We start from the raw sequence: 23,304 nt of genomic DNA on the forward strand, positions 1-23,304 counted from the left end.
CAAAATCACCATCTTCATTTTTCCCTCACGTTGTAGGTGAACTTGGCGTCGCACCCCAGCATGCGAACCTGCCTTAGGATCGAGGGCTCCAGGCTGAATGACGGGGAACTCCAGAGAGTTTTCCCCTGGGAGCCTGATCCAACATCAGGGCTGCAGGGAAGCACGCTGTAGGCAGAGAGGTCGTGACAAGACCGCGCCCGCAAGCCCGCAGTGGCAAAGCCCGCATCTAGAGCAGCCACTGGAGGAAGAGGCCTCGGCTTTTAGGAACATAAAAAGATAAAGCGGAAACACCTGCCCCACCAATCTGAGGTGACTGGATCTCACCAGGGCACTTGGTTTCGGCACTCCTGTAAGTTCTTGTACGGGCTTATGAATTCAGCAGGGACTACTGAGAATTGCAGCAGTGACCACTGCTACAAAGGCAGAAGGGCTTTTTTTTTTTGGTCCTTGACCAACCCAAGGGCTTCAGACGCAGGTTCTGGCTTTAAGCGATTAGCAGGTCCAATCAGACAGGTGGCAGGGCGGGTAGACATGGGGTGGACAGAGAAGGAAGCTTTGCTGCTTGTTGGTCCCGCCACAGTCACTGCCATTGGGTTGGAATTCTGAGACCTGGAAGGGGCTTAGACCACCCTAGTTCAGTGGCTTTGGGAGCCAAGCAACCCTTTATTCAAACAAAATCTTACAAAGGAGGCAGCCAACTGAAACAGCTCAAACACAGCCACCGCAGCTGAAGGCGAGCTGGGAACCTAGGGACACCGGAAACCACCAATTTAGTCCAATTCTTTAATTTTACTGCTGGGAAAATGGAAGACTAGAGAGGAGGCCAAAAACTTGAGAACACAGAAACTCAGATGGGGTCCTTTCTTCAAGAATCCACTTAAGATCTGGAAGAGTAAGCCTGGGGCAGGCAGGACCACCTAGGGGCAGGAGCTGATAACTGAAATCCACCCATCGCCTTCATCAGCACCTCATTTCTCCATCCCTACAGAAGTTGGGGAAGAGAGCAGATTCTCGGACCCCAGGGTTCAAATCTCAACTCCTCCACCTGTAAGCTCTGTGATCTTAGTTACCGAAGCTTCCCAGGCTGTTGAGAGCTTGAAACAGAGTAAGAGCATCTCATAAATGATAGATACTATTCTTATTCTAATTCTTATTGTACTATTATCATTATTATTACTTTTCTAAACTACCAAGGCCTAGCCCCCTACACCTTACATAGCTATACACTTCCTCTAAGGCTTCAACGTATGTTGTTTTTTTTTTAAAGCTGGATTACTAGTGCCTTCAAAGTGCATCACATCTGCCATATTCTCCATCAACCTGAGCAACATAGGTTAGAATTTTCCTTGCCAAAGTTCTAGTAAGAGCTTAGGAACCAACTGATATTTAACAGCTGTGCGACTTTAGAGAAAGGTCTCAAGCTCTCTGAGCTACTTCCCTTATCTGTAAAATGGGAATTCTGAGAGTATTTACCCCTCAGGAAGGCTGTGAAAATTAAGCAAGCTCATAAATGTAAGGGGCTTAGCAGAGTGCCTTGGGAGCCCTGATTTATCAAGGCAAGCACTTGGCTGAGAGCAGACCAGCTCATTTTGTGTTTTAAGCCAGGGATTGGCAAATGTTTTCTGTAAAGTGCCAGATAGTAAATATTTTACGTTTCGCAGGCCAAGAGGCAAAATCAAAGATGTTATAGGAGTACTTATATTAACAAACACATTTCCACAACCTTATTAACGATATTCAAAATGCTAATAACAACGGAGGACAATTTAAAATATATACATCTACTAGGAGAAGAATAGAATTCTTTTGGGGGGGGGGATAACATTTCATTTAATTAGAGTCTGAATGTAAAAACCTTTCTTAGGTCAAGGGTCATACACCAGGAGTCAGTGAAATGGATTTAGCCATCAGGCCACATTTTCCCCTACCCTTTTTTCTTTTTTTTTAAAGATTATTTATTTTAGAAAGAAACCATGAGCGGGGGGCGGGGGGGGAGGGGGTAGAGGCAGAGAGAGAATCTTGAAGCAGACCCTGGTGAGCTGGGCTCCATCCCAGGACCCTGAGATCATGACCTGAGCTGAAATCATGAGTGGGCCACTTAACCAAATGAGCCACCCAGGCACCCCTTCCCTGCCGTTTTTTAAAGCAACTGTTTGGGGGCGCCTGAGTGGTACAGTCATTAAGTGTCTGCCTTTGGCTCAGGGTGTGATCCCAGCGTTCTGGGATCAAACCCCACATTACGCTCCTCTGCTGGGAGCCTGCTTCTTCCTCTCCCACTCCCCCTGCTTGTGTTTCCTCTCTCGCTGGCTGTCTCTCTGTGAAGTAAATAAAACCTTAAAAAAAAAAAGCAACTGTTTGGGGGCGCCAGTGTTAGAAAGTTACCATGAGGGACATGTGGGTGGCTCAGTCAGTTAAATGTCTGCCTTCAGCTAGGTCATGATCCTGGGATCCTGGGGTCAAGCCCTCTGACACTCCCCCCTGCTTTTACACTCGTTCGCTCGCTCTTTCTCAAATAAATAAATAATCTTAAAAAAAAAAAAAAAAAAAGAAAGTCACCATGATAGCCAGAGCTACAACTGGGGTGTGTGTTGGGGGGGTAACTTTACATGTTATGGGGCCTCTACCACTGATGAACATTTCTTTTGTGAACACACATTACAGAATTAACTCTTGAGTTTTCTTTTCTTTCTTTTTTTTTTTTTTTAAGATTTTATTTATTTATTTGAGAGAGAGAGAGAGAGAGAGGCAGCGAGACAGGGAACACAAGCAGGGGGAGTGGGAGAGGGAGAAGCAGGCTTCCCGCTGAGCAGGGAGCCCGATGCGGGGCTTGATCCCAGGACGCTGGGATCATGACCTGAGCCGAAGGCAGACGCTTAACAACTGAGCCACCCAGGCGCCCCTCATCCTTGAGTTTTCTAGTTCAAAACGAACATCAATTTTTACTCATCTTTCTGAAAATCCCTTTTCCTGCTCAGTCCCATAGGCCGTGTTCCACTGACGAAGGGGGTGCTCGCAATGCTTAGTTGTAAATTAGAAATAATTTTAGAGACAGTAGCCCTCGACTTCTGGCACTGGCCACAAAGCCCACATAAGTCACGGGGCGCTCAACGGGCTGGACCCAAGACGGGGACTTCCTGAGTACAGCCACTGGAAAGAAGGAAGAAGGCACTTTCTTGGTGAGAACGTCAACTCCTCCGCTAAGAAAATCTTCATAAATGCAGGCATTATAAAGCGGAGGGTAGTGCTAGAAACAGGCCCCTGGGATTTGAATCCTAACAGGTGTACTTAAAGGTCTCACCTAAGACAAGTTGTTGAACCTCTCCTGTAACTGTATCCTCATCTGCAAAATGGGATTATGATAGCATCGAGCTCCTAAGCAAGTTAGATGCATAAATGAGTAGTAAGTGCGTTAACGTGAGTTAAGGGCTCGGGAGAGTGTCTGGCACAGGATAAGCACATATAAGTGCTTGTTCAACGGCTCTTGTTCAAAAAGGGCAGTTTGACTCTGAACCCGTCCTGATTGGGGCACGCTGCCTCCAACTTTTATCCAAATTAGTAATTTGAATTCAAAACATTCCTATCCCAGCCACTTACCTAGTTGAGAAAAATATTGGAAACACTCTATTTATACCACCATTCATTCCATTAAACCATAATAAGCAGGTTCTGTGCATTACTAGATAAAAGAATTGAAAGGGAATGAATCTCATATTCCACTTTCAAGGATCCCAGTGCTGTATGCAGACAATATTATATTTTAATAATTAATTGTTCATCAAAGAAAAAGATGAAGAACAGGGATACTAAATTCAAAGTTATTCAAATTGCAAAAATGAATAATGTATGACTTTTATATTAAATACACACTGTATTAAGTAGTCTACATTTCACCCAACTCTGTCTTTCATTTTTAAGCATTTTGCACGACAATATGAATAATCAGTTAGGGGAGGTTTATTTAGAAAAAGAAATACCTTATTTGAATGCAAACGGAGTATATCCGAAGATGATTAAATTTTTCTTATCAATTAGGAAATTTTGTATGAGGGCTTTAAAGTCATGGTCAACCATTAAACCCAGCACAGCCCAGTTATCCTTTCAGTTTCCTTTCAACATTAAATTATATCTGGCTCGATTCTGTTCAATTCCTTATTTCTGATAGCAGTGCCAGGAGGCAATCTTTAATTAAAGAAAATTTGAAAGATTCAAACATGCATAATTGGATTAAAAATGTGATCATTAAAACATTAGATGATAATCATCTGATTGATTGCATTTTTCAGTGTGTTAATAACCTAATATTTTCAATGCTTTGGTTGTATAGGAAGAAAGAAAGCCCTTTGGTAAGATACGATGAACAATCAAAATATAGATGAGACCTATGCAGTAACCAAGAATCATGGAATTATACTGAAAACAAACACAATTGCACATACCCCAATGAACAAAGTATTACACTGGAAGGTGTATGGGGCAGAATGTGGCGGTCCCCAGGGAAAGAACATCTGTGCCCCCCCCCCCCCAAAAAGCAGTCAACCAATTTTAGAGAAGTGGGTAAGATAAACAAGTACAAGAAAGCCCAAGCTTCTGTTTAGTTCCTTCAGGATTTCCCAAAACTTTTTATAAGGAAAAGCTATTACGTTTTCCTTAACCACTTAAAAGCACTGGGGTACGACTGGTTTTCTGCTTTGTCTTGGAGGGTAGGGAGAGAGTAACATTGGACAAAACTGGGTCACAGGTCACTCTAAATGGGGGAAGAAGATTCCTAGCAGCGCTGCTCAAAGCTAATGTTCATGCACATCACCTGGGGAGCTTGTTAAAATGTAGATTCTGATCAGTAAGTCTGGGGTGGGGCTGAGAGTCTGCATTTTTAATAATGCTGGGCATATTAGAGTAGCCAGTTTCTGTAAGGACTGTATAAATGGGCCCCACACTGTTTGCAGCCTCATCCACTGCTACTTTCTTACTCTTAGGTACAGCCACACTGGTCTCTTTGCTGTCCCATGATCACATTACCCCAGGGCCTTTGCACTGGCTCTTCGCTCTGCCTGAAACATTTCTTCACTGCTCTGTTCATGGCTGGTTTTAGACCAAATGCCTTTCAGCTGCTAACAAATTAGACATATTTGAATGACACATTTCTCAATGAGGTCTCCCCTGACTACATTCTGAAAACAGCAATTTTAAGAGCAGGCTCATTGAGAAGGAAGCATCTGATTAAAAACCCAAAGGCAGAAGTGAGCCGTGCGGCAACCTTGAGAGAACATTTCAGCAGAGAGAAAAGCTAGTGCAAAGGGATTCTGCCTGGTGTGTGGCTGGAGTGAAGTGAGCAAGAGGGAAGATAGAAATAAAAGTTCAAGAGCCCCAACTCTGATGGGCTCTAAGAGGAAAAAAAAATCAGCTACTGGTTAAAGTACAATCTGGAATTCAGCTAAAAATTGTGAAGATGTCAAAACACTAGAACAAAGAGTCAGCAGCTTGGGGTTAAGTCTGGATCGGCCATGAATGGGCCGTATGATCTGGGAGGAGCTTTGGGTGTGATGAGCTCATGACTAAAGGGTCTCCTGACCACAGGAACAGAAAATGGAGGTCATGATGGAAAGAGAGAGCCTGAGGGCCGGAATCCAGGGAATTTGGGAGCGTGGCTTCTGGAAGCCATCACAGAGGTCAGAAAGCATTAGATTATAATTATGATGGTGACAGAAGCCTCCCAGAAGGAGCCAAGGAATTAATTTTATGATCTAAATACAAGCAATGAGGGGCACCTGGGTGGCTCAGTCAGTTTAGCATCTGACTCTTGATTTCAGCTCAGGTCATGATCTCAGGGCTGTGAGGTCGAGCCCCGTAAGATTCTCTCACCCTCTCCCTCTACGCATTACCCCTGCCCCCTTGCTTGTGTTCTCTCTCTCTCTCTAAAAATACACACATACATACAAGCAATGATACCGGCTCTATGTAACTGGATGTTGGCTGTCAGGAAGGAATGGGAAAGATGGACCAGTGGAATTGGGCCTGGCCCATTTTCAAGGTGTAGCTATTTACAAGGCTTCATGATAGATGATTTTAAGGAACAAGCCTACAGTTCCAATGAGGGGATCCTGGGAAAAGTCCCCCAAGAATCACAAAGCACACCAGGGTTCCAAAGAGTTACAGAAGACATTGGTTCCATTTCATTTCACAAATGAGGAAAATGAGGTCCAAAGTGGAAACGTGACCGATCAGGAGTGAATCTGGGCCTCAGATGCCCAGCCAGCACTGTGCTCTTTCTACCACCCCACTCTGGGTCCCAGGGCTCCAAGTCCCTCACTTGCCCTGATGTAAACACCAGGAGGTGTAAACTCACGGAAGACTATGAACTCTTCTAGCTTTTGCAAACATTAATCCTGACACTGCGCAGCTCAAATCCTCCAGCAGCTTCTCACTTCACTTGGAATAAAATCCAAACTCCTCACCGCGGCCACGGGGCCCTACAAGATCTGTCTACCTCTGCAGCCCTTCACTCTGCTCTCACCCTGGCTGACCACCCACCTGTGTCCTCACCTTGCTCTTCCCTCGGCTTAGAGGGCGGCTCCCCATCGCCACTCCGTAGGGGCGATTCCTTTTCACCCTGCGGGGACTCAGATCAAATGTCCTCTCCTGAGAGCCCACCCCGAACACCCCATCCTGTATGTTCCTGCCGTCATTAACTCTATCACACCTAGTTCATTTCCTTCCCAACGTGTGTCTACTCATTACTGTCTGTGTCCCTCAAGAGCCTGACTGTTGTACAAGGGCAGAGACCCTGCCTTTCTCATTCACTCCATACACCCAGCAACTAAACCACTGCCTGGACCATAGTAGGTTCCTAATAGTTATGTGAACAGAGAATGAAGGAACAAACAAGCATGGTAGTTGGGGTATTCTAAATAACCCAAAAATCCTGGATATTGTATTTCTTTCATATCTAAGTCACTAGTGATTGTAAGATGCATCATTATTTCAAATACCATTACTAAGTGCAACATGTTGCTAATTAGACAATGACATGATATCAAATGTAAGGTGCACTCTGACTTTAGAGTTGTTAAAATATGAAGAAATGAAAAAAACCGCAACTGTGTGTGATGAGGGATATTAACTAGACTTGGTGTGGTGATCACTTCACAATATATACATCTATCATACCATTATGTTATATACCTGAACTAATGTAATGTCATATCATAAACATATGACAAAAAATTGGTGAAGAAATGAGTCATAGAATTGAGGACATTAAGATACTGACATGACGTGTTCAACAAGATTCACATTAAAGGACCCCATCATCCTTATGAGTCTATGAGAAGCTGGGTCACGGCCTATTTCATGGGACCACAGGGAAGAGTGCTCATAGGGCCAGGTAGCAGCACTGACTCCTACCTGTTCACACTGATCAGGTTCTCTAGCCTCAGTTTACCCTTCAATGACCTGAACCCTGAGACTGCATTCCGCAGTACAAGACATTCTGCAGTCCACCTCTTTTTTACCAGCGCACATTCATGGCGTGTGAACGCAGGGTTGAGCGCTGCTGCAGGTTTTCTCGACACGAGGCCTCCCAACTTCGTGAAGTGGGTATCAACATCCTGATGAGGGCCGATAGCTTGCTCACGGTCACGGCTGTACAGACCTCAGTCTCCTCACAGGCTGTGTAACTGGTGGGTAGCGGTCCCCTTTCTTTAGCAGGCAGGAGGCTCCTTTAGAGCAAGACCGCAGCACCTGCCTATACCCCAGGACACAACACAGTGCCTTAAAGAGTAGGTCCTTCATACGTGGCTGAAAAAAATGGGTCAAAATAAGTCACTAAGTAACTCGACGTCAAAAGTGGCCCAGGGGCCAAATCTAGCCTCGTAGCTGTTTTTGTAAATGAAGTTTTATTGGAACACAGCCACGGCTATTTGTATACAAATCGTCTATGCCTGCTTCCAGGTTACAACTGCACAACTGAGTGGCCACAGCACGGCATGTACGGCCAGCAACGCCTAAAATATTTGCCATCGATCCCTTTACAGAGAAAGCTTGCTGACCTGTTCCTATATGAGAAGTAGGACGTTTAGAAGGGATGGCAACAGCAACCCCATTCGAGAATGAATGGGGCAAACTACATGGGGCTGTAGAGATGTGGACTTTATTTTTGCTTCTGAAACATTCCCCACCAGTGGGCAGAGAATTAAATTCTTACCCTTCGGCTTTTTTGACAGGCACAGTCCAGAGAAAATCCTAGAGGCCCGTATTATGACATGAACACCTAGTGTTATTCCAGGTTCTGAGCAAGGGTAGCTTGATTAGGAGACAGCCTACCTGACTAAACGGATTCTTGTACTCAAGCACCCAGAGAGGCGCTCCAAGGTCGTGGAACAGCCATTCCACCCTGGTTCAAGGACATCTAGGCTCCTTGAGTTTACTGGTCTTTTTAGTTGGTCAAATACGGCATTTTGATTTAAGGTTGACATTTGAATGAAACATACGTTGTCATTAATATTTCCAAAGAAATATAAAGTGTTCACAAAAAATTGTCAACAATTAAGGAAACGAACATGACACTTACATTATACAGATTCATATAGGGACAAAAACCCAGTGTTGTCACCAAAGAGTTCCACTGCTGTCTCTCTCCTTATAGGGTGGCCATAACTGTGACAGGGTATGTACAGTCTTTTAGCCCCCTACTGATGCTCAATCAATGCCCTAATTCACAGAGGAAAAACTGAGGCTCACAAGAATGAGATGGTTTTTGACAATAATCAGGAAGCTAGTCAATGCTGGACACAGAAACTGGCCCAGCAGAGCTGGTAAGAGAATCCCAGCAGAGCTGGTAAGAGAATGGATTTCAGAATCTAATACAAGTGGGTTCAAATTATTGTTCCACTCCGTGAGCTGGGACAAATTAGCCAATCTCTCTGAATCTCGGTTTACCCCTCTGTAACACAGGATTAAGAATTTCTACATCACTGTGCTACTGGCTAGGATTAATTAAGATTATATATACAGAATATCAGGGCGAGACTAGGTCCACAGCCAAGCATTAACAGATGAAAGGCCACTGCTTCTTCATTTCCCACACTTTCTGATTTCTTGCCCCTGACCCTTTCCCCTGATCTCAAAGGGACTGGTTACTCCAACTCACTTGGTGACCATTGTCTTCCTCGTTTCATTTTATTTTGTGTGACTCAACTAACTCAAGCAACACACATTCTATTTCAACACCCAGGTAGTGATGGCGGCAATACTCAGGGGTCCACCATCACTTCCTGTCACCACATGGCCTCTCCCAGATGCACGTCAACAAAGAAAAACAGGAATGGGGATGGTGGTGGTGAAGGTGGGAGTGAGAGCAGCTGACGCTGAGTGTTGACCGTGTGCTAGGCTCAAGGAGGTATGAGAAGTCACTGCCTCCTGGGGACAAACCAATAAGGTTGGCATTGTTATTACCTCAGTAGACAGTAGAGAAAACAGTCACAAAAAGCTGAAGTGATTTGCGCAGGCTATACGACTAGGCCCAAGCAGAACTGGTATTCACTCCCAGAGCCTTCACCCTTGGCCATGACACCACAGCGCCTCTCCCACACCAAGGTGACATGGGTAGAGCAAGGTGAGAAAATCATACAAAGTAGCCCCAGGTACTTCAGCGAGCACCTTGCAGCAGATGACAGGAGACACAGTTTTATCTCTCTCTTTGCTCTCCACATCCCATGGAAACAACCAGGAAAAGGGCATTTCCTCGGGCTCCCGTGATCCTGTTCAAATGATCAAACACTGACAAAGATGGCTGGCCAAATGACGACTAGCCTCAAATTCAAATCCGACCTGAAGGGAATCACTTTTGAAGTCTTTTTCTGTCTTAACATTATTGTTCACAACACTAGGGGTGATAAAATAGGAGCCTCCCAGCATCCCATTTCCTGGCTTTGGCTAAGAAAAGAAATGCAAATGGCCAACATCTATGGCGGTGGTTCTGACACACTGAGGTCCAGGAAACTGTGGAAATGGCTTAAGTGTGCCTGTTTCTCGAAGATTGGAGATCAAAAGTGTTCAGATAAGCATCTGCCCTTCCTGGATCCATAACAGATGTGAGCCAATTAGCCAAGACCAGAGTACTGCATATTTATAGCACACTTCAGGAAAGTCCACGTAATTAAATGCCGGAGACATAAACTTCAAACGGGAAATTTTGTCGCGTGTTAAGATGTTCAAAACTATCAGTGGGGCTGCTCAACAATATACCATCGAGCTTCCCATTCAAAAGGGAGAAAATAATTTGATTTCTTTCTTTGAGGTAAACATTAAAACACAGCCCTCCTTAATTCAGTTGAAACACATTCGGATTGGCTGGTGATTTGGGCAAGATCAAAAGTGAAGCCCATCTCTGTAAATCTATCAAATGGAAGGTAGGTAATGGCCCGAGTAGGTATTTACATTGTCCCGACATGAACACGCCACTGGGAGGGGGCAACTCTCCTACCAGAGCTGCTGTAACTGCTCCCGCTTAGGCATGGCGGGGTTGACAATTTTCTGTGAAGGGCCAGAGGGTAAGCATTTAGGCTTTGCAGGCCAGACAGTGTCTCTGTTACAGCTACTCAACTCTACTATCATGGTGATGTCATAGACAATATGTCAAAAAATGAGTGTGGCTGTGTTTCAATAAAACTTTATTTACAAAAGTGGGCAGCAGGCCAGATTTGGCTCACAGATCGTACTTGCCGGCCGCCGATGTAGAGGACAGTGGACACATGCCAGGCGCCCTTCCTTTTCGGTTCTTCCCCTATTCTAATATGTTTACCATTAATACCTACAGGACAGGTACTTCCCTTATCCCCATTTTACAAGGTGGAATGCCAGGATTCAAAACCAAGACAGCTGGAATTCTGAAGCACTGTTCCAGATCCTTCCAGAATCCAATGTTCCCAAGGGTCACATACCATTTCTTTAAAAATATTCCATAACACAGACTTTTCAAAAAACTCATTTCAAAGTTCTAATTGCTTATTCATATGAACACAAGAGATTACTTTGCAGGTGAAGAATATATTAGCCTTTTTAATCTTCAGCAACAAGAATGGGAAGGCCAAAAAAATAAAAAATAAAAAAAGGGGGGGATTCTCATGATATTAAAATTTCCCTAAAGTCAGGGAAAAGCTTGTTCACCATTTTACCCTCAACGCCTTGACCAGCACTTATCAGGCCTTCTACAGATGGGACAATGGTTAGACGCTATGATTAAAAAGGCTTCAAGTTCACATATACAAAACAGGCAAGAACCCCCAAAACATATCAATGCATCTCTGCCCCATCTTCTTGCTGCTGGATTGTCACGACACAGACTATTTCTGCCTAATAGTTTAATTTTCCCCCAAAGTCCCTTGTTCTGGGATTTGCCCTTTTCTTCCAAAGTTTAAGCAATATACTTTTCAGGAACTTGAACCACTTAGCCTCAGAGAAAGAGAGTTTATGTCCAGACCTCAGACCCCTGGGATAATCACAATGGCGCTAGAGTGGCTATGACAGACTATGGTCCTGTTAAGTACTTCTTCACTTGCCGCTTTCACAGTCTACGTGATGAACCTGAGTCGAGGCTGAGGCAGGTGGTGTGACCCTGGCAAAGAGCAGAGCAGGAGATGGTCTGGGAGTCATGAGAGCCAGTCTCAAGTCATGAAGACCTTGGTTCAAGCCACCCAGCCAATGCTGGCTTTGCTTGCCCTTCTATATAACGGGGGGCATGAGAGCTGTGTCTCAGAGGCTTTCTGGGGGACTCAGTCGTGCCTGCTGGGCTAATGAGACCCTTGCCTGCTGCAGAGACAGCGTGCACTGGCACAGCTGCAGTGGGGAGCCTTTGTGTTTAGACCTGAGACCCGATTACCCACCCCCTTTGTTTCTGATTTCCTGTTTCTCAATTCCAAAAGGAGTTATTGGCTCTCAAAGTCATCTCTCAGTGATAGAATCCCAAGGCAGCCGCAGTTCTTTTTTTGGTCTGCAATCAATTTGTAGAGAAACAAACAGCCTGTCAGGGGTACTTACGGTGAAGTTTTTTTTTTTTTTAAAAGTGCTGTCGCTCCCCCTCTTTGCTTGTTGTAAGACCCCTTGGTACTTGATGTGTCCCAGAGGAAAGCACTGTCAGGATCTCTTACTTTCTAAAGCTAACGACTCTCCTTGATTGTGAAATTTAACACACATGCAGCAAGGTGCACAAGACATAAATAGATAGCATAAATATACTGGTGACAGATCATCCTAAAATGGACCCCAGAGTGACCAGAACAGAAGCCCTTGCCACCCTCCCTGGGCGGGTGCCTCATCACATTCCCAGCCTGACTCAAGAAGTGACCACCAACCTCTTTTTAAAAGTAATCATGACTTTGCTTTTCCTCAAGTGTTACCCCCTGCACCTGCACCCCTAAACAATATAGGCTGTTTCCTCATTCCATGCATTCCATGCATTCTTCAGACTCTCACTTCACCTTGTGGTTCTCAGGTGCGCTCAGGTTGTAGACAGGCACAAGATTCCACCCCTTTCCATCGGGGTGAAATGGTCTCTTGGAGGACTGCATGGTGTTTCTCCAGCTTGCTGAGGACAGGCATGTGAGGCATGTCTAGGTTTGGGCAGCCGGGAAAAACAATGCCACTCACATCTTGTACATGTCTCACGGTGCACTTTCATCTGCGTTCTCTAGGGGACATACACGGGAGCTGGTGTATTGAATCAACTTGGCTGGATACCACCAAACTGTTTCCAGAAAAGTATGAGAGTTCCTGGCATTCTGAGCCTTGCCGACACCGGACTCTGTCAGGATTTTTAATATTTGACTATGTGATGCCTGCTCCCGATTACGTGTGAGCTTTGGGAATGTATTATCTTTGAGAAGTCAATGTGTAATACACGTAGGCTATTCTTTCATTTACATACAGTCGAAAGCACAAATCTAAGGGGACAGTGTGGTGAATTTTTATATTATACCTACGTCATCATCCTCCTGATCAAGACATATAATACTTTAATCATCCAAGGAAATTCCCTCATACTTCATCTCATTTAGTAGACCCCTCCATCTCAGTATTCTGGCTTTTATCACCAAAGAATTAGTTTTGTCTGTTCTTGAACTTTACAGAAATGGAATCATGCAGTAGGTGCTCTTCTGCTTTCACGGAAATCAAGGAGCTCATTATTTCTCATTGCCACATAATATTCCACTGTCTGGTCATTCTAAATTTGCATATCTAGGCTCCCACTAGTGGACATTTGGGCCGTTTCCACTTTGGGGCTAATATAAGCAAAGCTCCCATGGACAAGTGTTTCTGTGGACGTTCCTCTTGGATACACACCCGCATGTGGACTTGCCAGCTCAGAGGGTAAGGCACACGTGCGACTTTGGCAGAAATGGCCACATGGCATTCAGAGAGGCTGCACCCTCTGTACCCCCACAGCAGCTGTCCCAAAGTGCCAAGGGTGCCATGACCAGGCTGTTTTCTTTTTAAATAGTGCATGTGCTGAGTGATGCATCAGTAGTTGTGTAAGACAAAGCCTGTGCACGGTTTTAGAAGAAATGCAGATTGCTCCAGGTCTGGAGTCTTTCAGGTGATTCTTGATTATAGGAACCTCAATCCTCGCAAGTGGACTATGGAAAAGACACATCAGCTCCTACCACCGCACAGAAATGCTCGGTCAGGTAGTCACTTAAGTTCGCAAATTTCCTTTATTTCTTCCCTTTCTGCCAAATGTGTGGATTCAACTCTGGCTTTGTCCATAGATTTGGTGAGTTGATGAATATCCCAGGGCAGGGGAGAAAATGGGTGTAAAACACCCCAGAAATGAACCCAGTGAATAAACCAGTCAGTTGGGGAAGCTATTCTGCAAAGAAAGTTTTGATCCTGTCACAGCCCCAACTTCCATCACTGAAAAACTTGCAAGAACCTCGTTTTGTGACTTTCTTTAATTGAAGGGTGTTCCCAGGTGATAATTTATTTGTACTTTCACTGACAAGAACCTGGGGAAGGAGGACAGGGGGATGAGCCCGTCTGGCTCTGGTCTGGCTCTGGACGGTGTCTGAGGCAATTTCTAACTGTCCCCCTCACATTTCCTCTGGAGGAGGAAGGTACCGTCCTGCTCACTAAGGTGATACATTCAGTGGAAGATGATGGTGAGTGGGGTGATGGGAAAACATAGAGAGTCAAAACCCAACAACCAAGCAATTGCTACTAGAAAGTTTCCTTGCAAAAATAAAACTTGGTCTCTCTTAGGTGACTGACAAGAGGGAATGATGAGGGTTTTGAAGCATTTTCGCAGTATTGCAGAATATATACACAAACAGCCCGCTAGATTTTCTTTGGGTGATATTATAAAAAGAAGAATGGAAAAGCAGGTAATCCAAAAATGCAAAAGGAAAAAAAATACTTTTTAACTGACATAGGATATAATGTACACTTCCGAGCATTGGTCAATTGGGTAAAACTAGTTGTAAGGGACGGTTGTGTTTCTATACCAATTCACATACAAGTTGGTTTGGGTTTTTTTCCCCCTTAAATGTGTTTAAAAAAACACACACACAGAACTAGACTAGGTTTTTCAGAACCAATATTTCTATGAGGTGTGGCTTCTCTTAAATGCCAGTTCTTGTATACAAAAAGGACTGTAAATGACCGAGTCAATGCTGTGACTTGGATTCAATTTCTCCCTAAATCTTTCCTCCCTGGTGGATATTGGTGGGAGTGTGTAAATAAAACAGCTGATCAGATACATGTTAGTGCTTCCATCTATTGCTCAATGGAGAGACGGGACCAGAATCTACGGCAATCACATCTCTCCATTCTATTTATATTTTTTCATGGCTCTCAAGTTTGTAAAAATCACAATTTACATAGGAACATGAACACATAAGAAACAACACTTCACGTTTGCCAAGAGGTTTCTAGATCTCTCTCGCCAGCCGTAAAGAAGCAATGCTGCCGAGTACAGAGCCTCACAGATGCTACATGCACTTCCACCACCAGCCACACCAGCGACCTCCAGCGACCTCCAGCGACAGTGGCGCGGCTTGAAACCTTGGCTGCCCGCTTCTCCGCCTGCACGGTCTCTATGCACCTTGAGGTATCAGTGGTCACTTTGCCTGAAATGCCTCCTGGAGAGCCCCAAGTCTGAGTTAAGCCTGCTGCTCCCCACTCTTTAACACAATGACAGTGCTCAACTGTATGGTCCCCAGAGACTTTATAAATGCAAGGCGGGCAGGTCTACGTCTGCTCTGCAGGCCCTGCCTAGTTTCGTGGTGTGCCTCGGTTAGGCACTTAATAACTGCATGAAAGGACCAAGAACCTAAGGACCTGTGAGCACTTTAAGAGTGAGAGGACCAAGGCAACCTCTTTGGAAATGGGATTAGGAAGGAAGATGTGAACCTCCGTGCCAGCCAAGGGAGGTACATGCCGACTCTTCCTTCCAGGGTCAAACTGCCATGAGGAGCCTCGTTAGCTGCCCGCTGATAGCTGCTGCCCCTTCAGGGCTGAGCGGTGCTCTCACGGAGGCCGGTCTCGATGGGATGCTCTAGCCGGTGAGTCCACATGGCAGGGGAACCCAACACAGGACGCCTCTCACAGGCAGTCTTGGCTCTGAGGTGCTTCAATGGCCTGGCCAAGAATTTGAGAGCTGCCTTCAGGCTGTCCTCCTAGATTCCCTCCCTATTCGGAGATATCAGACCTGTACTGTGGTGCCGACACTGTCCCCACCTGGCCCTGCTTCTTCCTCTCCTCTTTAGCCCTCCTCCCACCCCCCGCCAACAAATTCACCTGCACCGAAAATGCTACCTTGCGGTTTGCTTCACGGGGCCCCTGACAACCAAATGCCAAGTACGACTGGCGGAGGTGACCAGACTTCTCACTGTCATTTCAGCTGAAAGAATATATAAGATTCTTCCTATTAAAAAGAAACAACTTTCACTTAATGAGGAATTAATATTCTAAGATATGACTCCCAGAGCTGAAGAAATAAAACCAATTCTGGACTGTTACAGAAATCCATATTGATTTTTCCTTTTTCACACATTTCTATCATCATTTCCAAGCCAGAGATTCTGTGAAGGGCACGATTATTTCTGTCCCATCAAATTAACAGATCATTCAAATCCCTCACAGGACCTTCAACTTGAAAATGCTTCTAGTTCCAACAAAGGCTGTTTTAGCCATTTCGAATGTTCACTCTCTGTTGGAAGAACGACAAAAGAGAGGAGCGTTATCACAATGGAAGTCAGCAACAGCCCGAGAACTGGTGGCGGGGAGAAAGTCAGGTTTCCAAGATGTTCTCTTACTCCTTTCTCTTCCCAGTCAAAGCAAAACTGAAGTGGCCTTTGGTTCCTCCTCCTCTTCTCCCAGTTTTATATTTTGATGTTTTCACTTATATGTAGGTTTACCTAACTCACTGACTTGGCTAACATTTACTGAGCATCTGTTATTTGCCACACACGCAGGGGGTCTTGCCCTCAGGAAGCTGACACTTTAGTAGGTAATACATGAGTAAATAAAAATAAAGTTATTTCAGATACTTTTAAGTGTCCAAAGAAAGGAACCTAGGGAGCCGTGGGGCTGGGCATTTGATAGGATAATTAAGAAAGAACTTTGTGAGGAGGCACAAATCTGAACTGAACCTGAAATAATAAAGGGAGACACCCTTGTGATGAGCTAAGGCAAGAACTTTCCGGACAGAAGCAGCAGAAACAGCAAATACAAAAGCTGGGAGTGATGGCACTCCAGGCAGGCTGGAGGAAAAGAGAGGCGGCACCTCACCTCACCTCACCACCCTTCCAGACACCTCCCTGCGTCTCTCAATCACACACAGGGGGCCTGCCACACTTTGGCTGCATAAATAAGTAAACTCTGTTTTGCAGGGAATTATTTCTGGTAGGTGTCCTCTGACTTCTCCATTAGGAAGTAGTTTTGAAACCACATCCCAGGCATCTCTCACCCTCCCAGCGCCAGGTAAACATAGAAGGGTGTACACAGAACAGCCTCTGAGAGGGTAATTGTGGATAATGAGCAAGGATAATACGATTATGCCAGCACGGAGCCCATGAACCAAATGATGACTACACAGCGAGTTTACAGAGATTTGGGGATCTGGGAGCTAACAGAAGCTTCTGCTTCCCTTTAACATATGGAATCTCCTTCATTTACCATTGTGGAAATAAGAACACACAGATCTACTTAAATGCCATAGCTGGTAGAGTGCTTCCTCTCTGACCGAAGAATAGGGACCTGTTTCGAAGATTCTAGACCTCTCTCCAAGGTGTGTTTGTCTTAAAACAGGACGAAAAGTCCGGGGGCAAGGAAGATCTATTCATCATTTACTACATTTCAAACCCCCAAACTCAGTCGATCCTATGAATTTCTGGAAGGAGTTTCATCGATAGAGTATCCAAGGGGATCTTCTGGGAGAGGAGCTCAGAATCCACAACACGTTGCCCCATTTCGAGGCTGCCCAGAGGACAAGGTGAACGCCCCTACTGCCCCAAATCACCACCACCGTTACCAACAGCAAAACACAGACGTGCAATGCAGAAGCAGTTTTGGCAAAGGTGCTCTGTTCTCTGCAGGAACCGCCACACAGCCTAATCCCAGCTCCGTGCGAGGGCTTTGCCTGAGACAGACAAACTGAAATTGAGAAGAAGCCGTGGGAACTTGCCACCACGAAAACCTCTAGGCGGGTGTCTTTGGCCACACTATTTTCCTGCTCTCACTCGGTCTGTTATTGTTACCTGCTGCACGACTGAATGGTTCTAAGAGCAGGACAATTAATCCCAAATCCTATTTGCTTCAACTGCACACTGACAACTGCTTTTAGTTTTCCTGAGAGAAATGGGGGAAGGTGTCTGTTAAGCTCTGCAGAGTTGGCTAATGTCGAAAGACAATCCTCCCAGAAAGGTGTGAAGATGTTTTATCACAGCTGTGGAGATGAAGGGGAGATTTATTATGGTTACTAATGCTACTTCTGTCAATGTCTTTGGAATTCTAATTAGATTATTAAAACTTTGCAAATCATTACATTACCTCGAAGACTCCACACCTCCCTGCGACAAGGGTACTTTTGAAATTAGAGGATCCTGATGTCATAGGTAATGATGCATCGCCGATAATAAAGTTGCAGGGAAATTCCTCCAATAAAAACCAGTTGGGAAAGACAGAACCCATTTATCTTACTTTCTCTCCCAGTTTTACGCCTGAGGATAAGACGTCTGCTACACAGACCACGGCCTAGCTTTTTCCATTGCTAGGAGCTGATGATGCTTGCTCACATGCAGCAAAGTTTAATGCCTTGTCACAGCTACTTAAATTTTTTTCCCTAAATCTGAGAGGCAAATCAAGAAATTTATTAATGCAAAGATACTTGAAAGAAGACTATTTTTAAGAGACATGAGACAGTGGCAGGTTCAGCGCATACCAATGGTACATCTTAGGGTGCTTTGATTTATAACATACGCATTCAGAGTGGTACCTGAAGAGAAACAAATTGCTTACTGTGAACCCAGATCCATTTGCAGGTAATAAATGGGCGTGCTCTTTACCCATCAAATGATGGCTCTAATGCCCTTCAACATCACTGGATGAGGAATGGGTGTCACCCTCTGTCCTCTGCAAGATAACCCCATTCCTTTAGGTGGAGACCTTAGCTCTTCACATCCCAGTAAAAAGAAGCGTACGTGGCTTACTTACCATGATGGACGACGCCCTTCAACCCATGGATAATAGGATCCAGTGCGGAATTGTCCCTTGGACTGACCTACATGTAAAGAAAACATGATTGGTTAAATCTATGCTGGCATCAGACACAACATCCTCAGTTTAATCTTCTGAAGAGAAGGGGGGAAAAATAGATGTTATCTAGCAGGCTGTGTAGGTCTTACATAGACCACGGCTCTCACCAAACACAGAAGATTTATGACATCATAAAATCGAGTGAGGAAGTCTAAATCAAAAGAAACTTCTCAGAATACATTAGAACGGGAGAGAAATACCACAGTCCCAGTAAAACCTTAAAAAGCAACTGCAAGACTTCCCTCTTGCTTTTGTTTTATTAAAAGTACACCCGGATCTGCTAAAAAGTCATTGAAAGTCATCAAAGAGTAATCCATCATTGACTGAGTATTTCAATACCTTCTTGTGATGTGTTTTTTTTCTCTCCTTTTTAGAAAATGGATCTGTGCCCTGCCAGCCTCCTCTCCTTTCTAAGGCTCCCAGTCTCCTGTGCTTTACCACAAACTGTAAGAGGAATTTCTAAGAGTCAGAGCAAGAGAGGAGAGGACAGGACAGGAGGGGAGCCTGAAAAGACAGTATCTCCTAACTTCATTTCCACCTGGGGTTTTTAATTCCCCCCAAAGTCAACCCTCTTACCCATTCTCTCCCTAACGTTCTGATATTAGTCAGCACTAATTCTCATTCTTGCCCCTTCTAGAAGACTACAATTCTACCAGCATACTGTAATTTTGGTCTTGAGGTATTTTCTTTTAGACACGTTATTGAAATATTTACAAATGAAATGAAATGATGTCTAGATTTTCTCCAAAATAATCCAGGAATGGATAGCCGTTCGGGAAGTGAGCAGGGAACAGATGCAGCAAGACCGGCACTCAATCAATCATTTATGACCTTAAATGATGAGTACGGAGTGCATCTTGATATAATTTTTTGTGGATGACTAACTTTTCTCAAATAGTTTTCCAAAATCCATTCTCTGTGGCCAGCATATCTTCTGAATTCTTTCCAGGAGTGATATTTATATTTAATCCACTTTTTTTTTTTTTAAGATTTTAGTTATTTATTTGACAGAGAGGGAGAGAGCACAAGCAGGGGGAGGAACAAAGGGAGAGGAGCAAGGGGAGAGGGAGAAGGAGGCTCCCCGCTGAGCAGAGAGCCTGATGAGGGACTCGATCCCAGGACCCCAGGACCATGACCTGAGTCGAGGGCAGATGCTTAACCAACTGAGCCACCCAGGCGCCCCTATTTAATACATTTCTAACATAATGAAGATATTGAGATATTGGTGAACCTTTTTTTTTTTTTAAGATTTTATTTATTTATTAACACAAGCAGGGGGAGTGGGAGAGGAAGAAGCAGGCTCCCAGCGGAGAAGCCGGGATCACGCCCTGAGCCAAAGGCAGACGCTTAATGACCGCGCCACTCAGGCGCCCCACTGGTGAACCTTTCAACGTGTAGCAAGACCTAACCTGATGTCTCCTAGTTAATTCAGGGCCATCTTAGGTGAAAATTTTAAGGTAACTAAAAATTTTCCACATTCCTTCCCCCCCCCCCTCACAAATCATCCATTGGGTAGCTGCTCCTAGTTTGCTCTCAGACAATACCCATACTTCACACATGAGTAGTAGTTCTCATCTGGAGGCAGACTTTACCTATCTCCCGCTCCTCACCCCCACCCAGGGGACATCGGGCCATTCTGCAGGCATTGTTGGTTGTCACAAATAGGGTTGAAGAGGGAGGCACTACTAGCATCACGTGGGTAGAGGCAGGGCTGCTGCTAAAAATTCCATTATGTTAAGAATAGCACAGAATAGCACACCCCACAGAAAGAAATTACCTGGCCCAAGGTGTCAATGGGGCAAAAGTTGAGGTTGAGAAATTCAGGTTACATGCTCTATGAGGTAACGGTGATTACCTATTAATGTCTCGAGCCCTGAGTTATGACTAAACTCAAACACTGGTGTCATTATGTATGGTGTTCTGTTTACAGACTAATAAAGTGAGGTGAAATTTGGTACTACATCGTAAACACTACAGGCACTTAAAAAAGGATCAGTGAATAGGAACCGAGTGAGTATCAGATCACGGAGGGGGAATTCTGGGAGTTGGCATTAGCGTACCTCCAAACTGCCTGACAGGAAGCCCTAGCCAGGGCTTTAACATGCTGGTTGAGCACAGAACATTCTTGAAAGGCAAATATTCACAAAAAATACACCAAAATGAAACATTCATATTTACCAAAGCAAATACTTATCAACATTTTAAAAACTTGGTCAAAAACAGAATCACAACTCAAGAATGCAAGATAAGTGAGTCCACCAGTAAATGTGGCCAAGTTTCAAAAGTGAAAGAATAAAATAAGAGCTGAGAGAAATATCCCATATCAAACTGAAGTTAGAGACAAAAATGTGATCTTCCTTCTCCAGATTCAGTCTGGCAGAGAAGTTTATGCCAATTCAACTATCTGTAGTCATTCTCACACCTGCAGGAAATGGCGAAAGGGCCACAAACTCCCGCCAGCCCTGTCACACACACCTTTGTGATTTGAGCTGGCCACGCCTCCCATCAAGAGTGTCTATCAATGGCACCCTCTTTGAAACTGGGCTTTGGCACATGACTTGCTTTGGCCAATGCAACATTAGCAAACGTGATGTAGGGAGCAACTTCCACAGGGCTTGCCTGCCAGACGTTTATCCTCTCTTGTTACTCTTTGAAATCCTGAGACCACCAGCTGAAGAATCCCAGGCTAGTCTCCTGGAGGGTGAGATGACATGGAGCAGACAGGCAGTCCCAGCTGAGGCCATTCTACACTCACCAGCCTGCCAACTGTCAGACAGGACAGTGAGTCTGTCCCAGACCACCAACCTCAGATGAACTACCCGAGGTCTGCAGAGACCACCCGAGCTGGTCCCAACCAGACCTGACCAGTTAACCTACAGAATCATAAGGCAATAAAATAATTGTTGTGTTAGCTAAGTTGGATCGTTTATTACAGCACAAAATTTAACTGTTAGAGTTTCTATGAGTGTGTGTAGAACTGGAGGATTGGGCACAGACTATGAGGTCAATGATTTTCTGAACCAATACACTTTGTTTATGATTTGTTATAAAGGTTTCTCGGTGAGATTCCACATACCAAGACACGGCATTTGCCGTCAACCCAATTAACTCATGTGTTTCTCGAAAATCATGTTACCCCTCCTCTACCAGGGCAATATTTCACAGATACTTTAATTTTCAATTCCAACTGTGTGTGTGTGTGGGGGGTGTTTTGTAGTTAGGGGGACCCTTTAATGCATTCAGTCTTATTCGATGATGAGAAAACTCAAAGAAAATGTTCCTAACCCCCCATGACTTACGCCCACCGATAACATTTGCAGCTCACGCAAGAGGAAAATAACCAGGTGACCTACTCCAGGTTTACTCTCTGACCACTTCTGGCTACAGTATCTCTGTGTCTGATTACTCAGGTCTGGTCTCATTCAAGCTCAAGGGCGTGACCCCAGACTCTAAGCAATCCCATACATGAAAATACCTTCTACAATGCCCATTCACCTCCACGGCGCCCCCATTGCTAGTTTCCATGGCTGGAGTTGAGAAGATGGATCAGGAGAAGGGGAGAAAATAACGGAGATTACTGGCTTGTCCAAGTAACTTACTAATAAGACCGTGCTTACTCTCCAGTCTGTGTCTGGGTTCCAAAACTCAGGGTGGGAATCCAAATAGCATGCTAATAAGTGGGTTTGTTCCAGTAAAGGCACAACCCTAACTGAAATAATCCCTTCCATTTACTGTTTCAATCAATTTGCCACTTAAAGAAAAAAATTCACGAACATAAGCTAAGTAATTTGGACAGCTCTGAAATATGCCTACAGTGAAGAAGACTGTGTGAGCAACCCGTATTTACATTCTGGTCTCCATCCAGAGCAGAGAGGGCCAAGGGGTGGGGGAAAATGAAATTTTGAGTCAGGGATGAACCCTTAGAGCGTTAGTGTCCTCACCTGTAAAATGGGGATACGATTTCATAAGCTGTCCTGAGGATTACATGAGCAAAGCTTGGAGTGTCATGCTGAATCCAAATGCAACATTCGAGAGGGATGGAGGGCACTGGCAACAACCTGACCCAAACAGTCACATTTAAATGAATGTCAAACAACAGCAATTTCATCCCTGAACTTCTCCATGTACTTGGCTCTAAAAGTAATACCTACTTGAGCTCACATTTCAAAAGATCCAAATTTATGTTTTATTTGACATCCACTCAATTTCATAATACGCTGCTCCTTTTAAAGCCACATGAGGAGGTTTCCTGGCTCTTGAAATTTGCCACCTTCCACTCCGAGATCAAAGGAGTTGTGCAGTAATACTGAGAAGGTGGCAATTGCACAAATGAGCTTAAAATGGCCTCGAAGAAATGGAATTCCCCCCCCGCCCTGCGGTTTGTGCTCTCACAGCAAAACTTAGCTCCTGGTCCTTCCATTTCCGAGCAGCTTTCGTGGCATTAGTCATCTTCAAAAGAACGGCATGCCCGCGACAGAGGGCTCTGAATTAAAGCCTTTA

At 44.6% G+C, this 23,304-nt stretch overlaps 1 protein-coding gene across 7 annotated transcripts in view; it reads right to left on the reverse strand.

Annotated features, from left to right (window-relative positions):
- PTPRG (protein tyrosine phosphatase receptor type G) overlaps window positions 1-23,304 on the reverse strand; it is a 684,348-nt gene that overhangs the window by 141,951 nt on the left and 519,093 nt on the right. For all 7 annotated transcript variants that reach the window (XM_045807508.2, XM_045807506.2, XM_045807511.2 and 4 more), the window contains one exon: window positions 18,703-18,769. In XM_045807508.2, coding sequence (XP_045663464.2) covers window positions 18,703-18,769 — 67 coding nt within the window. The remainder of the gene's footprint in view (window positions 1-18,702; window positions 18,770-23,304) is intronic.

Source organism: Ursus americanus, chromosome 14, assembly GCF_024610735.1.
Source record: "Ursus americanus isolate L20-20 chromosome 14, mUrsAme1.1.p, whole genome shotgun sequence".
NCBI classification, from domain to species: Eukaryota; Metazoa; Chordata; class Mammalia; order Carnivora; family Ursidae; genus Ursus; species Ursus americanus.